Source organism: Asparagus officinalis, chromosome 4, assembly GCF_001876935.1.
Source record: "Asparagus officinalis chromosome 4, Aspof.V1, whole genome shotgun sequence".
NCBI lineage: Eukaryota > Viridiplantae > Streptophyta > Magnoliopsida > Asparagales > Asparagaceae > Asparagus > Asparagus officinalis.
Window position 1 is genome coordinate 72,326,474 of NC_033797.1, and position 17,518 is coordinate 72,343,991.

Consider the following 17,518-nt stretch of genomic DNA (forward strand, 5'->3'; position numbering starts at 1 on the left):
CGGCCCGGACCCGGACCGAGTTAGGGAGCCCAAACGGCTCCCTAAGTAACCATTGGGACCATCACGGACCCGGCCCGGATAAGAAGAAGTTAAAAAAAAGAAAGAAAGAAATATTGAGTCGGCTCGGCGCCCGGCCAGCATCTGTATGACCTGGGCCCAAACCCAGCCTAAGTCCAAGTTCGGGTGGGGCTTTTTGCCCAGCCCAAACCCAGAAATCCAGGCCGGGGCTAGCCGTTTGGAGATGCCTATCCAAATCGACATGATTTTTTTTGGATTTAGAGCATTTCTTCAATTTCTAATTGCCCCTTGTTTGGGTAGTATAGATATTCAAAAATAAAGTGATCAATTGTATGTTAACATGTTGGTAGTCTTTTTTGAGGCCCGAACATTTTTGTCTAAACTTGTCCTACTGAACTAACTTGTTTGATTAGCTGTGGCGCTCGAATTTATTTTTCCCAAACAAGATGAAAACTTATCAAATTTAATTGAGAAAAGACTTCAACTTACAAATGATGTTACAGTCAAAACAAATCCAATAATCAGAAATATCAACTTGATAGAGTATCATTATGGAAATTTTAAATTTAAGTTATATGACTATCATTTGTATATTACCACAAACTGCCCTGGATATTTTTGTGGAAATGGACAATACAACCTGGTAGGACATGATAAAATGCATTATCACGCTCACCATTGGCACTAGAAACACAGAATGGTTTATATTATTTCGTTTCTCGACTTTGTTCTTACCTCTTCCTGACCTATTAACTTTACTTTTGCCTTTCATACCTAGTAGGAATTTCGTCTTGTGTACTAATCATTAAAACCCAGTTCTAAATTCTGAACTTCCTCGTGTTAATTTATACAACTACAGTTCATCTCATTTTGTTCTCATGAAATCATTATTAACTTCTTAATAGTCATCATAGATCAAGGCTTCTTTAGGGATTGTTTGCCATAAAAGAAACAAGTTCTTAGATTCATAAAAAATATGGAAGCAAAACTTGTAAAGAACATGGCAGAACTTTTACAGGATAATAGTTTCCTGCAACTGGCTGAGTCACTTGTAGATTCCAATCTTCCCGATAATCACGAATCTGAGAAAAAAAAAGTACAGCTGAATTAACGAAACCAAGATCCAATAAGATCATAAGATTCAACTTATGACAGTGTAAGTATAAACAGAAAAAACAGCAAAACCAGAATATGTACCTTGTTGTGACTAATTATGTAACTATTATTTGAAAGTTCTACTAAATAAAAGATCAGATTACCCGTTTCAGAAAATCTCTCCCATTGGAGTCTGTATAAAATGTCTTATTTGTGGCCATATTTGCTGTCAACCGAGTAATGACTTCCTTCCCCACATCGTCATCAGTAGGGATCGGGCCAATCTTCAGAAAAGTATATAGATTGTTATAAATTTAATGTACACTATATAGATTGCTATAAATTTAATGTACATGACACATAAATTTAACTTGCGCCAGGTTTTTAAAGTAACAATATAGCATAACCGTTAGTTGCGGGTATGACTTGCATATGCATATTCTACTTACAGTAAATTCAATTTCAGCATGCTCCTTGTTCTTGTACAGTCTAGTCACCTAAATCAAGGAAGCACAGTCAGAACCCATGTCAGCTTCAGAGTATAGAAACTTTATCAAAAGAAAGGAAAAGAAAGTGAGATACATCAATTATGTGACACATATAACCAATATCTGCAATGGAGGGCCATCTGATCGACATGGTAATTAAATTATCCGATGGTACAGAACTTGTGACAGAAATTGGTAAAATAAGGCAGCATTGTCATCTTGACCATATCACAGAAAATATAGAGAAAACATAAGGTGCGAGGTGCAAAGGTCTTATGGCGCACAAGGCACAAGGCAGATGTGCCTCCCTGAAGTCATTTCTACAAGACCCTCGACAAAGTCTTTCTTGTCCCCATGATCACCTCAAGGTCCCCTCTTCAAATGTGGTAACATCTATAATAGTAATTCACCATCTTTACCAGCAGTAACAACTATAGTTGTGAGAATCCAAATTCATTACCTCTTCCTCTGTAGGTATTATGACATCCTCTAGGTTACTCAACTATAGGACATTGACCACACAACTGCCAATGAAATCAATATTAATGGATAATGCCTTATTATAACCAATGACATTCTGCTTTGAAAGATACAAGAATAAAATATGTGTATAATCAGTCCACATATGAGCCTTATTGGTTGAGAATGGCTTCATTGACTGAAGGCAGTAAATAACTTCAACTGAGTACTTAAAGAGGAAATAGAAAATAACAACAAGAAGTTCAATGAGTCCTCTAAATTAAAATTTAATTGTTTAGCAGTGTGTCTTCACAAGAAACTTTCTAAATTACCTGATATACCCATGAGCTAAACTGTTGGTGTACTTCATCAACCAATGATCCCCTTATGATCTTCATGGGAACCTATATTATAAAGAAAATTATCAAAATCATTAATAGATGGCTATTTTCTATCAGCACTGCTAGTAATTCGTGAAAGTACCGGAACTATAAAGCATGATGTAACAAATTACCGATCTCGAAACAGCTGTAGGAGGAGCCCCATTTGGCCGGAAAATATATGCACCAGAAGCCTTAGAAAAACATCAGATGCACTGTATTAATCAGTGATTAGATTAAAAAAAGAAATTTGTAAGCAATTACGTTCTTTTGCCAGCTAGTGGAGTACTTGTGAATCTGCTGCATCTCCAGTGCTTGCGCCATACCAGAGATAACTTTGCTGTATAGGAATATCAACCTGAAAAATCATATGATACTCTAAGAAACAGTGCTGAAAATAGAATTGAAGTGTCACTAGAGGTTTCACCATCTTTCAGAAAACCAGTGTTAAAAATGAATGCACCAGAAAAAGAGTTGTTGGAATATAAAAGTTACTAAATCTCAACTTCACTGATACCACAATGTGAGATTTATAGAAGCCTAATGAACACAAAATCAAGTAACAGTAAATGAAACCAATACGAACACCTGAATAGTGATATGCATGGCATGGCTAATAAGTACATATATTTTTGTTCAGCTGCCGGATTACAATGAGATAAAACCTCAAATATTTGAAAGTCAATTTTCAAGATATGTGGACATGGCACGGCCACATAGCAAAGCATGGATAATTCATTAAGATTAGCATGCTGTTTAAAAATAAGCCACTGCAACTGTTACTTGCTCAATTAAGGTTTACAAGCATGACTGTCATTTCACAAAGCCGTCAAACTGGTGGACCCAGATAGGCTTTATGGTTTATAATGTCACATGATTAAAGAAGCTTGAGATGAATTACCATGCCAGGAATGCAAATGTTGAGAAAGATATCCATAAACAACAAAAAATTAAATGAAATGAGTGTTTCTCAAGAAGTTTGGTGACGGAAAGTGAGGACAAAATGCGGCAGCAGAATTATTTGAGATGGTTTGGAAATTATGCAACAGGACTATACGAGTATACCAGTAAGGAGAGATATGATGATATCATGATAGTCGATAGAATGACAAGAAATAGGTGTGAACCTAAATAAGCATGAATTGAGGAAAAAAAGGGCCTGGTAGCTATTAATTCAACAAAGGAGGAGCACTTGACAGACTGAATAAAGAAAAGGCTTTATGTAGATGAAGGTTCAACGCCATATATTTTCCATATCTTTTTTGCTTTGCCCCTCTATGGTTACCGTTCCACTTTGGATCTTAGACCACCAAAGTTTATTTTGCTTTCCTACTCTTGTACTTTTACTTCATCATTATTTTAATATATCGAATGCATTTGATCATTTCTCATCAGGCAAATTTGACTTTTTCAGCTTGAATTTGCATATCTGTTGAATAAAATCAGTCTTTATTACTCTTAAATTCTTATTTGATTATGTTCCAGTTACTCTTGGCCCAGAATAGTTTCGACTAATTACTTCATAAAACCAGTTAGTCTAGGTATCCCCTACATATTTAACTCCTTCTCCTTTACAGTGGGAACTAAAGTGCTCAGAATATTTGTAAAAGCACAGAATCATTGAGAAGTTCTAAACAGGTTATACACGTCAGATTCATGCGTAGATATTGGTTCTAGAACAAAGGTTAATGTACTAGGCCAGATTGCCAATGGTACAGGACAAAAAGTAAAGTGGTTAAATCCTATACATTTCAGCCAGCCAAAACCTCTTCATGGCTCAATGTACCCTCTCTATGCAATCCTGCACACAGCTTAACTCTACAGCTGTTCAACATAAACCTTATCAAATCCACTCTATGTTCCTCATTCCTCATATAGATTGCACTAGAGTGCTAATGAGGCCAATGCAAGCAAACTGACAACAAGAGTATAAATAATAGGTTGACTTTTAATCCAAAACTATGGATTCAAAATTTTACTAGTTAGGGCCCTCTGGTCAAACTTCATCAGTCATAAAATGCTCTACTCTGCATACAAATTTACATATTCCTTCTGACAACCTATGAAACTCTTAAAGTAATGGTTTCATTCATCATCAGGTTATGTTAAATTGATTTTAAATTCTAATTAATGGCTTCTGAATCTATATTATGTTGATCCTTTTTTAAGCCACACGGAGACAGAACTTAGTTGGAGAAATTTCGCATAAGTTGAGAATAACAAGAGGATAGAAAGAAAAGTTCATGTTGGCAATAAGAAAGAGAATAAAAGTTCAATTAAATGCAAAATTATGGTGGACAATTGCAGCACTAAGTGCGAAAGAAAACATAGAAGTGACTTTAGATAAGAAAATAACAATTTATAAGCATAAAATTTATTTCAACTTACTGATAACAACGGAATTGCCAACCAGCTGTTTTAAGTTATTTCAACTCATTGACTAATAAGAGTACAGGATGGGCATGTGGCATGTGAGAACAGAACAATAACTTACCCCTGTTCTATAATTGACCACTCTTTCAAGTTGTCCAGATTTTGATGAGAAATACATCTTAAAAGGCCCTGAACCAGCCTCAACAGTATCATTAGCTGCTACCATGGTAGCTGAGATATCCACATTTCTGTCATTTGCTGCATTAATCCATATGAACATTGGAACAAGGATTAAATACATTTAACTGGAGATATATTAACAATAACATTTTCACTACAAGAAAATGAACACAAATTCTTAGACAAAAAGATACAGAATTCACCTTTACCACGTGCTTTTGATATGAAGTATGTATTCCATCCCAAGGGTGGTATAGCAACTTGAAACACAAGCCAATATTTTGGAGTTTCTTTTGATGACTCTCCAAGGTAAGCCTCAACATATAAGTTTCTCAATCGACTAGTAGTATTGTCCATCTCAATTAATTGTGACTTGATAAATTTTCCACTAGAATCTCGTACAACGAGGTGGTCATCATTAACCTGATGAAAAGCATAGTTTCAGAATAGCTATATCACTTCCTGCACTTCTCAAGTATTTTTCTTTGTTTACATAATATTAGTTCTATTTGTGTGAATAGTATAAGTTTGAATAAAGCCGTAGTCCATAGAAATAGAGCAAATTGCTCCAAGTGGAGAAATGCATCTAATATGGCCTCACAGAGAAATAGCACAAATGGGAAAGAGAATACAAGTAACACAAATAATATCATTATGAGTACTAGTATGCATGAGACAATTGGTCTTATTATCTGTAAGATTTTTTTTCTGGTTACAACGACAAAAATAATGCAGCCATGTCCCAAACTCCCTGTTGGCTTCTTAGTCCTTTTCTTACACTCAGCCCTGTTTATGGTTCATATCCTTTGTTAAATAATAACCTAGTAACATATCCTAATTGTTTCTGTGCATGATTTAGGCCTTCCTCAAAGGCCACCAGATATAAACAAGCCAGGGAAGAGAATCCTACTAGGCCAAGGACCCTTTCTCCCATATTAGAGAAGAACCAAAAATAGAAGGATTGTATAAAAAATATAATCCATCAACATAAATGTTTTATAATGCCTAACCATATACATGCAGATAACATCACCATGAAAATATCGTCCTAGAAATGCAAATTATATACAAAATATAGGTAACTCCAACAAGCAATACTCAACATTAAGTAATCATCGACATTATCAACATCCAAAACATTCCCATGGAATGGCATTAGGAGCAAGATCCGACGAAAGATTTGACAAATTTCTACTAGCAATTGTTTGTCAATGTCAAATCTCCCTTGATTATACCAAATTGCTGGCTAAGAAAAGTATTTACAAGAGAGGGTTTTTCCATGGCCCGTCATTTTAACAGAGCAGTCGGCAACCACCACCATCTCCCATATTAGAGAAAATGTCTAGAAAGGAATAGATAATAGATTGTCTATATGAAATTACATTCTAATCTGAAGCAGAAATAAACAGGAGAGCTAATGAAACTCATTCTAAGTACTCAAAGTTGAGTAAAATTATTCTATAATGTAAATCTTAGGATTTACAATCATTCAGTAATATGACTTTCAGATAAAAAGTAACACTGGCTATAGATCACTTCCATTTGAAAAAATGTAAAGAAAGAATGCAATAGTCTCAAATTGGTAAATGAAAAAGAAAATTGCAAGGTCAATGTGAAAATTTCTCAACTGTTTACGAATTTCGGAGAATGGACTTAGTGGAGCACGCCAGGGTGTGATGCTAACAGCCTAACAATATCCAAATGTCAAGAGATGGTACTAACCTTCAAGCAAACGAGGTTAATTCCTTCTTGAGTTGCATTTAAATACCTTTTGTTAATATACAATTGTTGTCACCTAAGTTGCATGAAAATGGGTACGGGTACTGGTGCGGGTGCGGGTGCGGGTGCGGGTACGGGCACGGGACACGGGTATGTGGACATGGCTATATTTATATATCGAGATTAATAATTTACATGAGACCATTATTATTTTTTAAATTATGTGCTATTTAAATTCAAATTCCTATAATATTTTTGAGTTTCTATTATTATGTTGATTGTTATAAATTGGAAAATGCTCATTTTTTTAACTAGACACTCAAACCACTCTTTTAAATCATAGTTTTTAACCTAGATATGGTCCTAAACACTGGACCCATGTCTAACGAGCTTCAAGAATTGGACATGAAGTGTAGGATATATGTCCAAGAATTGTACAACAAGTATTTTAAATCAAAACATACATCATATAATTGAGTAAATGCCTGGGTAAATGTATGCATATATCCAAGGAGTGTCCATGAAGTTTGGGTACGGGTAAGTGTCGGGTATGTGTCAGGTAGGGGTACGGCTTCATGATAGAAGTACCCAGGTAACATAGTACTTGTCACAAAGAGTAGAAAGAAAAGCTCAAAAGATCATACAGCTGCTAAAGTAATAAATAAACATACTCACAGGTATCCTAATAAAATCCGTGCGATTCCATCCAAGAGAATTGTATGCCACGACTACCTGCAAATGTGGATAGAAGCCAATGATTTATCACAGAAATTATATTTGTCCTAAAACATTTAATGCACAAAAACAGAAACTTGCCAAGCTCTTTCCATTGGGAACTTGTGCTTCAGTAGCAGGACAATAACTTATATTGAGCAAATTGCACTGCAAACGACAAGAAAAACATTAGCAATACATTAATGTGTACAAACAGACTATAATAGATTCACAGAACAGAGTCCAAGCTCCATACAAATCACTATTTATTACAAACTACCATTTCTACTTGTTTGCAGAATTTTCATTTATGAGGTAACAAATCAAGCAAACAAGTAGAGACCGTGCTAAAGTTCTCTTCCTTCCTGCCTCTACGGAAGCCATCTCAACTAAAAGAGCAATCTGGTAAATAAATCTAATTAGCAACCTTGTCCTGTAGAACTATATCAATTTGCATCCAAGTCCAGATGGAAATCAAGCTATTTCATCCAATTTTACTGAACCAGGCTGACTTGAGTTCTTATGTAAATTTTAGAGGTACTTGAGAAGAAGATAGTAAGAGTATTTAAGCTTGGGGAAATGCAACATCAAGAATTAACCAACAACTTTGCCCCTAATGTCATTGCCAAAACTCTTTGAAACTACCTGCTCCTAATTGAGTTCACAAAATACGCACAAATGTGATTTATACAGCCGCATATATACTTGTATGACAAAATCAAAATGCACCGTGTTAGACAATCATTAAAAGATAGCAGTGATGGCATATAGAGAATACACTGCCACATAATTCCAATGCACCTGCATATGTGGGTGAGAATTTTGGTATACAGGCACAGTCTATGATATTTAATTCTGTGCTAATAAGCATGTTGTCAATATTGAGATAGCCAACTGTTACCCTTTTTCGGTGGATAACCCATCCAGTTTAATCGATAAGCTCCATTTTATAATATACAACAAAAAATCAACATTAACTGGAAAATAATTGCTCCACACTTACTACCCAACTTTTGTCTATTACTTAGGAGAATAATATGAAAGAGAGAATGAAATTGGTGATGTATTGCCTATCATTTTCATATAAATTTGGTCTTCGTATGCATGTGATTAGTACATGATGCTACAAAAATAATACGCATAATAAAATTCTGTATCCACTTACCTGACTGAACTTTATTGATGTAGATGCACATTGTTGACTTGCACTAGTTAAGCAAGCAAGAGCTAAGTTGATACCAGCCTCTGCCTATGAATTTCATTTTCAGTTCAAAAGGTTATGTAATCTTAGCCATTGAAAAATTGACAGCTAAAATAACACTAATGAAGATTTCAAATAAGCTGGAAACCTGAGAAGCTCCATACGCTAGGCGCTTTGCATAATCATTTGTCACATGTTGTTTTGCCGTACCAGATACAGCATCATGATGTTGTGCAATTCCCATAGCCTTTTCTAGGTTAGAGGTGAATGGAGCAGACGATGCCTTCCCAACAAAAAATTCAAGTTGGCGTGCTGCCTGTTACAAAGTATAATATCTTTAAGTTAGCCAAGTGTACTTTACGTAACTTTGTCATAATAAGCAGTAAAAATTCAAATTCCAAAGCTGCTAATGATAGCTGAAAATTTACCAGATAATATCCACTCAGCATACGAACATATCGCTTGAATGTTGGACGGCTGGTAAAGTACCCAGTCCAATACGCATTTGCAGAATCAGCATATCTGTACATGAACAAGCAAAACCAAAACGTTTGGAACAAAAGAACTACTACTGAATACAAACCATCAGCTTTTACTGGAAAATAAAATTTTGACGGGGATAAACTAGAACCACTCACGGAAAATAATCATCTTCCTTCAGAGGCCAGGATTCATTGGCAGCATTTTTTGCATCAATGTAAATGGATGGAGTAGAATATAGAGCATGGATACGACCATCCTGTATCAACACCGCATTAGTACAGTGGATGGCTGAATCCTCGCTAGAAAGATGCATCATTAAGTGGGAAACAGAAATACAGGGATCCTACATTTAATCAGCATTTTGATTTCTTATGATAAGAAAAAAAAGGGACAAACTTTGGTATGATTTATCTTACTCAATATTATATGTGTGTGCACGCTTGTGCATGTCGAACCATGTATGCTTGCTTTACCGGATGCTTCTCATTTTTTTGGGGTGCTGCATGACCCTTTTTTTTTTCATTTCGCAACAGATGGTTCCCACTAGGAGTGGAAATGAACTGAATTCAAATTGAATACCCCATTATCTATATTCATATTTGGTTCATACTTCACTATTTGAATTCATATTCAATTTCGAAACAAATAGGAAAATCAGCATTCAACTTCAATTCGTATAGTATTCAAATATGTGAAAACTATTCATAACATTAATAGTATTTGGGCAGTTTTGCGAATTATTCGGTTCATATATCGTAGATATTCAGCAAATATTTGTTATTCTACTCTTGCAATGTGTTCAAACATGATACGACTGGTGAACATGAAACCTAGTGATAAATGTAATATTCACAAATGAAAAACTATCTATGCACATTTACAAAGAGCAAAATGAAATTTTAAGGATGAATAGGGAATGTAATACTAAAATTTATAGGACTAAAGTGTAAAATATAAATGAATATTTCATTAAACAACCGAATTGGATATACATATTGTTAGATTATATTCATTTATTAACCGAATGCTAAAATGTAAAAACTATTCATTTATGGTTAAATGAACTATTGAATCGAATATGACCAAATACTTAAGCCAATTATTACCAAACTATTTGTTAAATATTTGGTTCATTTCCACCCCCACTTCCCACCCTTTTGTAGTGCCATGTTGCGCCTTTTCCATTTCAGTTCATAGTTTTAACGTCTAACTGCCAACCCTTGGCTAAGACGACTGGCATTAAAATAGAGTAAACTAGTATTCTGTTTATCGCCTGAGATCATGAGGCAAAGAGTACAAGCTAACATGGTGACATGGTGCAAAGGACAAACATAGCAGCATGTATACTTGTATAGTATAACCTAGAAAATTTTCTAGCTTTATTACTAGCAATATACTGATTGATAATGGGCTAAGGCCCTTATTCTATGCGTCTACATACATACATGTATATACATATGCACATGTGTAGATGCATACATGCGTACATACATACATATACATATGTACAAGCATGCATGAATACATGCATGCATGCACGTATGTATATAAATATGTAACTATGTATGTGTGTGTGTGTGTATGCCGGTACATATAGAGTGACAAACGACTAGTGCATACTCCAGAAATATGTTATATTCCATTTATCACGATAGACACAAAACAACAGGCAGATGTCTCTGTAATATGTTAGAAAAGATATTCCAAGAATTAAAATTGTCAAGTAACCTCTCATAAATTTGTTCTGCACAATGTCCTGGGACAATGTTACCTTGTTTACATAATTGATAAGTTTGTCCATCTGCCTGAACCAAGATTCTGCATACTGGTACATGAAATCGTCACCCATTGTCCACATAATATGATTTGTGCGCGTCAAATTAGCCTGATATGTAGTTTACAGTCAGCATGCATAAATATATCAGTTTTATGAATTGTACCACCTATCTAAAATTCAATAATTAAGATATAAACGCACCAAGATTGAACATAGAGGGGCTTAAAGGGTTAAATGGAATTAGAAGAACATTTACTTGTGTCATAGCAGCATCAATAAAATCATTCACACGTTGTTCAACATTGTAGTCATAAAGAAGCAGATCGTCCTGTACCAATTCAAGGTCAACAAATAAGAATACTGATGCTGATAAAGCAAGATCCTTATTTGAAAAAGATTGTACCTGAACAGGTGGGTCATTATCATCAATTTCAAAAGAAAATCCGTCAGGGGGGCTATAATGAACGGGAAAGGCACTCGCAAAAATCTGAAATAACAATTAAGTGTTTCAGCAAACAAAATAATACTAAGAAAAAGAATATGAGCAAGTGGAGAAGGTATCTGACCTGTGAAGAGGCGCCAAAAGTTTTTGAACCCCTCCATACAACTTCAAGTGACTTGTCAGCCCAGCGTTTTCTCCTGTCCTGGTAATCAATCCTTGCAAAATGTAGAGAATCGAAACCAAGCTACAGTTCAAGAAAACCAGTGAATGAGTGTCTCGTACTAATTATATTAATTATATCAAATACAAAATAGTAGTCGATTGTACATTCAAAGCAATTCTAACTCACAATATCGACTGAAAACATATTGATGTAACCAAGGTTAAGGTTTCAATTTACTTTGATTCTAACTCCACGATTAGGCTCTGCAAAATAAAGTATGTGGAGGTAGTCTTTTTATAGGATTCTACTTTGATGTAACCAAGGTTTAAGGCTTCAATTTTAATCAAGAAAGTCATTATTAGTTAATTCGAGAAGGGAAGCAAAATTGTGGGAGAGAAATGTCCATTGTTACCCTTTTAAAATCGAGGATAATGAGGCTCAATCTGACAGACTGGCTTGAAATAATTTGCTGCTGGTGAATTAACCAATAAAGGTAAAAGCCCAATGAAAATACAAGAAACTAAATATAGAAAGTTCAACTTATAAAAAATCCATGTGCTTGATGTTTAGAAGGATGGTCGTATGTAGCAATATGGTAATTAGCAGTTGGGAATCCAAAAGAACTTGGATGGCTTGATATGCATAGCAATATATGATGGTAATGATGGAGAAGAAAATGAGGAGCAGGAGTGAAAGTGTCGTTATCCAGTATATATATCTTTCTATGCATCGACCAAGAGACCCAAACTTAGGCTCCATTTGGATACCATGTTGTTTTACTTGTTTCCATGGCGTTTTTGCCAAAAACAAAACACCATGCGTTTGAAAACCATGGTGTTTTTTGAGCTAAACCATCATCAAACCAAAAACACAACACTTATTTCAAAAACCTTTTAGGTGTTTTAAGTTTGGTGTTTTGGTTTTGAGTTTGAGAAGGTGTTAATATAATATCTAACATAATATATTAAATGTAATTAATATAGAGTTATTATGAACATTCTTATTATATTATACTATACTATACTATATTATAGTTAATTTAATATATTAGTAATATTTATTAAATAATATAAAAAATAAATAAAATAAAATATCTTATATAATAATATAATAACATATTAAATACCCATATTTAATATGTTAATAATGTATTATATAATAAATAAATAATAATAAAATATAAATAAACTAATAAAAAATAATAAAAATTTATTGATAATAAGTAATAATATACTATANNATAATATAATAATATTTATTTATATCATAAATACTAATATATTATTAAAGTACTATTAATAAACTCTAACATATTAAAAACTATAATATATTATATAATATTAAAATATTTATAATATATTAATTTATTAATAACATACTAGTAATAATATAATATTAACATTATTAATAATATTATATTATATTAATAATAGTATAATATTATATTAATAATAAAATAACATTATTATAAAAATATTAATATAATATACAACAATAATAAATTGATATACCAAAATAATTTAATATATAATTATTTGAAAATAATATGTAATAATTATATTATTATAATATAATATAACTCACTCATTAAAGTATAATATAATATTATAGTACATCATACAATATTATATTGCATTACATTTAATACTTATAATACTATAATAATATAAACTAAATATTATAATATTTTATTTACAATATATTTTATTATAATTAATATATAATATATTAATAATATGTTTAATACTAATGTTATAATGGGTCAAACTAGTGTTGACCAAAAATACTTAACATGGTATTTTGAAAATATTTTAAGGGAAAAACACAACACCATGGTGTTTTTTTACAAAAACACAAGGAAAACACCATGGTATCCAAACGAAGTCTATTGATTCACGACTGTTTAGAGTATTTAGCCAAAATAAAAGAATGGCCCATATATGTGATTTTCGCTAGACCCGTATACATGGACCCAACTCCCATAAAACTAAGATATAGCTTCACTGATCTCCGTAAAACATATTTATAGTACAATCGACATGGCTCCCCCTGCAAAATTCGTAACGTTGCTAATTGTGTGCCCCTTTTTTACAAGTTTTAGCAATTTTTGTACTTCAAAGAAACTTAAGTACAAAAAGTAGTGGATCTACCCAATGTCTGTCATGAAGGTGGATATGTACAACTACATACCTAGTTATAATACTAAGAGGCAATACAAAAACAATACAACAATAAATTTTAGGTAAGCTTAAAGAAAATATTATTGGACATAACAGATTTAATATGTAAACCCAACTTCAAGAAAATATTATTCTAATGCAACATATGGAACTAAATTAATTCAGTTTAATTACCGTAGGCTCTTATTTACTATGTTTTCAATGAAAGTGTTCAAACTTCTTTTTTTTTTTTTTGGTTTATGAAGTTATGAATCAACAGATAATAGTGGCACAGAGACTGCAGCAGTACCAGAGGTATATCCTCTTATTTGGTGATTAGACGATATGTAGGATGTTCCTAGACAAGCTTTGAGACGCATTACTTCTGATCCAAGCAAGTAAGCTTGCACAGCAGAATGTCCAAAAGGATCAATTTGCCATCCTATTCGAGGAACCTTATTAAATTGCTTTTTAATCATTCGATGACCAAGGGTTGTTTGATCAATCATATCAATGTAATGCACTGTGGCTTCATCATGCATACACCAGCCACCATTTCTGCATAAGGATAAAAGAAACATTATCATTTAATGAGGTTCAGTATCAGTGTTCCAAATAAAGTATAGGGACTGTCAGATTGAGCACATGAACTCCAGCTGTCCAGAATCAACCAACTTCTTCACTGCTTTTTGTGTAATTTCATTCTGCTCGTTCCACCATCTTTGAAAAAACGCCTATAGATGAATCAGATATTAAGAAATTGTTATAAGCAGCTTAATGAATTCTTGCAACTAATCTGAGAATGTGGATACAGACAGAGAAATGAAGAATTCATTTTCAGAGAAAATGAAGTAGCATTTAAATTATTCTATTTATCTGTATATTTATACCTAGATGTCTTTTGAATTAACTATATTATGATTATGTTCAGCTGCTCATGAAGTTTGTACCTCATATCTGTTCTTTTCCATCAAACTAAATGTATTTAATACTTTCTTCATGAGTAATAGAATGTGGCTGTAAATAAGAACACTTCAACCTGTAGCTGGAATTTTCGAATATACAGAATTAAGCCATAATTGATAATTGAGGATGTAGTTGGGTTCGTGCATAGTCACATTCTTTGCTGACATGAAAAAGAGGGGTTCAAATAGTACATAAGAAACAAAACAAACCAGATTTTAAAAGAACTTCTTCTTTCATCAATTTTTCAGACATTGTACTTTTACCAATCTTTAAAATTTCAGAATCAGTTCACATAAACAAAACAAATTTTACACAAGAAAGCACCTCAGAGAAGAAACTAAGACAAAAGATTCAAGCACAATGGGAAAATTTTCGACAAACTGATAGAATGAGTTCTGAAAAGACCAGGCTAGAACATCAAAACTGAAAAGAAGAATAGAAAAAATTGCATCTGCATAAACCATTTACTCCTGTTTCTCTTATCATTGAATAGATTTTAAGACTTGTGCATTATGGTGGACCAGTGCGCTTAAAATTCTTTGGCATTTGCTTGTGGTGCATTTAAGAAAGTGCACCCACATGAATGTTAGAGTGCACCCATTGGTCACAGAACTTAGGTGTAGCTTTATTACTTAACGGGAGCAGACTAACTTCTCCCATCAAGGAAAAATTACACCATTAAAATGGTCTAAATGAGCTTCCAATCGAGGTGGTCTTATAGGATATGTGAGAGAGAAAGATACAATAGAAAGAAAGTACAAGAAATATTTCATAGAGACTCGTGCTCCATAGGTGACGTCATTTTGATGGGAAAGTTGACAGTGGTGGTGTTGTAAGTGTGCATTAACTCTGGTGACAATTACAGAATTAAAAGCAAGCATTGTTTGTCGTTTGTTGTTCATGGACTTTACATGCATTTTTCTCAATATACTTGATGGACATTATAACAATAACACCAATATTTAACTTATCTACCATCGCACACTTGTAAGTGAGAGAGAATACACTATCCAGTGCTTTCGAGCACATGAATTGGTGCTTCAAAGTAACAGGAGAAAGATAGATTGTTATTTTCTCATTTGCTGGGCCCACAAATTGTCATAATTAAGCATTGTATTGCTCCAGGAGCACTGGCTCATGTTCTCTGGGAGTATCTGATTCTTTCTCCTTGTGCATAATAAATCCTTGATGTGCACTAGTACTAACAATTAATGGGACATGAGTTTACGTTTGGCCTATATTTGACTGCGTCTAGTTAAATTTGAACATTAAATTTACTTTCCATAACTCAACCCAACACATTGTTAACACAGGTTGTTGCATTTTCTTTCTGGTTCCTAACTAAATTATCTAAACATTTGAAATTTCCGCATAAACTTCCATTGTCAAGAGAAATAAGTACCAAAAAATAGAATGTTTTCAACTAGAAAATTATAAGAAATTCCCAGCATAACTTTTCATGATTTATTTAGTTTCCGTTATTAGTTTATTTTCTTTAGCGACAGCTCACACTTATGCTTTTTAGCAAAATGTATTCTATTATAATAAATAATAATAATAATAAACAAAATTGACTGCTATTCTAGTTGTGCCTTTCTAGTAGAATATTCTGGGTCCTCCGCAAGTCACGGCCAGACTGCGACATCCAGTCGGTATCCATTCACGATCACGATCCCCAAATTTCCGCAAGTCACGGCCAGACTGCGACATCCAGTCGGTATCCATTCACGATCACGATCCCCAAATTTACATCTACTTTGCAACTAATTCCTTCTAGTTCCCCGATCAAAGAAGAAAAACACAACCCAAATACTTCAATACACACGACATCACCCACGGAATCCTTAGCCAGAGATGCATACCTGCTCAACATAAACAAACTTCCTGTTGGGATCCTTAGCCAGCGCGTTGACCAAAGAATCCAGCACATTGTTAACACAGGCACCCTACAACCATCGAAACCAACAACAAGTCAACGAAATCAACCAGATCCCCCAGAAACCAACGCCAAACTAATAAGCCCAAGCCCTAACCCTAACCTGAATGCTGTTGTTGGCCCCCACGTAGTACTGGTCCACGGTCTTGAGCCACCGACATCGTCATGGGTGTGAGGAACCAGGTGCACGTTGAGCTCTCCCGCCGACGGGGCCCGCCGCTCCCGTTGTAGGCGATTTAGCGCCGCCGGCCGCCGGCGATCGCGGAGATCACGGCCACCGCCAGCAGCAACGGGCCTCGCCATTGTCGCCGCCGCTCATCATCAGTTGTCGATGATTGACATTGTGAGGCGGTATTTATAGCCGAAGGGGGGGTTGAGTTTAACAGCGACGTTTGCAGGCATTGAGCGTTCATGGGCTGCAACGGGAGGAGTAACGCCAAATCGGTTGGGGGGTGGAGTGAAAGTAGTGGAGTTTGGGGTGAAAGCGGGCGGCTTTTCTCTTGTTTTTGTCTTTTTCTGAAGGGGAGTTTTTTCATATTTACCCTCCAAGACATAAGTATTTCAAAGCTCTTCTCTAATTGTATTTTAACGGCATTAAGTTAACTATTTTTAATTGTGATGAAATAAACTAACCGCGGTTTTTTTTTTTTTTTTAATTTCTAAATTTTGGTTCTTCTAAGTGGATATTTCATTTTTTTTGTTAGAATTTTGGTAAGAGCTAAAATTAATATTTAGAGGGAAAATAACAAGTATGCTGATTTTAGTAAGTTTGCAAATAATACCTGTAAATAGAGTGCGAATATATAAAAAAAATGGGATTTAATTGATATATGTCAATTACGTTTATCTTTAATAAGTGTTCTCCTCTTTCTGATCGGCTTAGTCAAAATAAACGTGTTCCCTTGGGCTTTTTTTCTTTTCTTTTCTTTAAAAATTATAATAATTGGGTTGATTTGTTGATAAGG

General features: G+C 34.1%; 1 protein-coding gene across 1 annotated transcript in view; it reads right to left on the reverse strand.

Moving 5' to 3' along the window:
• Positions 1-17,027, reverse strand: part of LOC109837715 (alpha-mannosidase) — a 22,083-nt gene extending 5,056 nt beyond the window's left edge. Inside the window, 24 exon segments of the mRNA XM_020406055.1 lie at positions 1,035-1,100; positions 1,278-1,397; positions 1,563-1,610; positions 2,393-2,464; positions 2,575-2,634; positions 2,730-2,798; positions 4,935-5,071; positions 5,197-5,416; positions 7,388-7,444; positions 7,529-7,594; positions 8,592-8,675; positions 8,776-8,943; positions 9,056-9,149; positions 9,266-9,366; positions 10,882-10,995; positions 11,144-11,215; positions 11,291-11,374; positions 11,454-11,573; positions 14,035-14,209; positions 14,297-14,385; positions 16,480-16,563; positions 16,657-16,709; positions 16,712-16,763; positions 16,766-17,027. Coding sequence (XP_020261644.1) covers positions 1,035-1,100; positions 1,278-1,397; positions 1,563-1,610; positions 2,393-2,464; positions 2,575-2,634; positions 2,730-2,798; positions 4,935-5,071; positions 5,197-5,416; positions 7,388-7,444; positions 7,529-7,594; positions 8,592-8,675; positions 8,776-8,943; positions 9,056-9,149; positions 9,266-9,366; positions 10,882-10,995; positions 11,144-11,215; positions 11,291-11,374; positions 11,454-11,573; positions 14,035-14,209; positions 14,297-14,385; positions 16,480-16,563; positions 16,657-16,709; positions 16,712-16,763; positions 16,766-16,966 — 2,406 coding nt within the window. The 5' untranslated portion in view covers positions 16,967-17,027.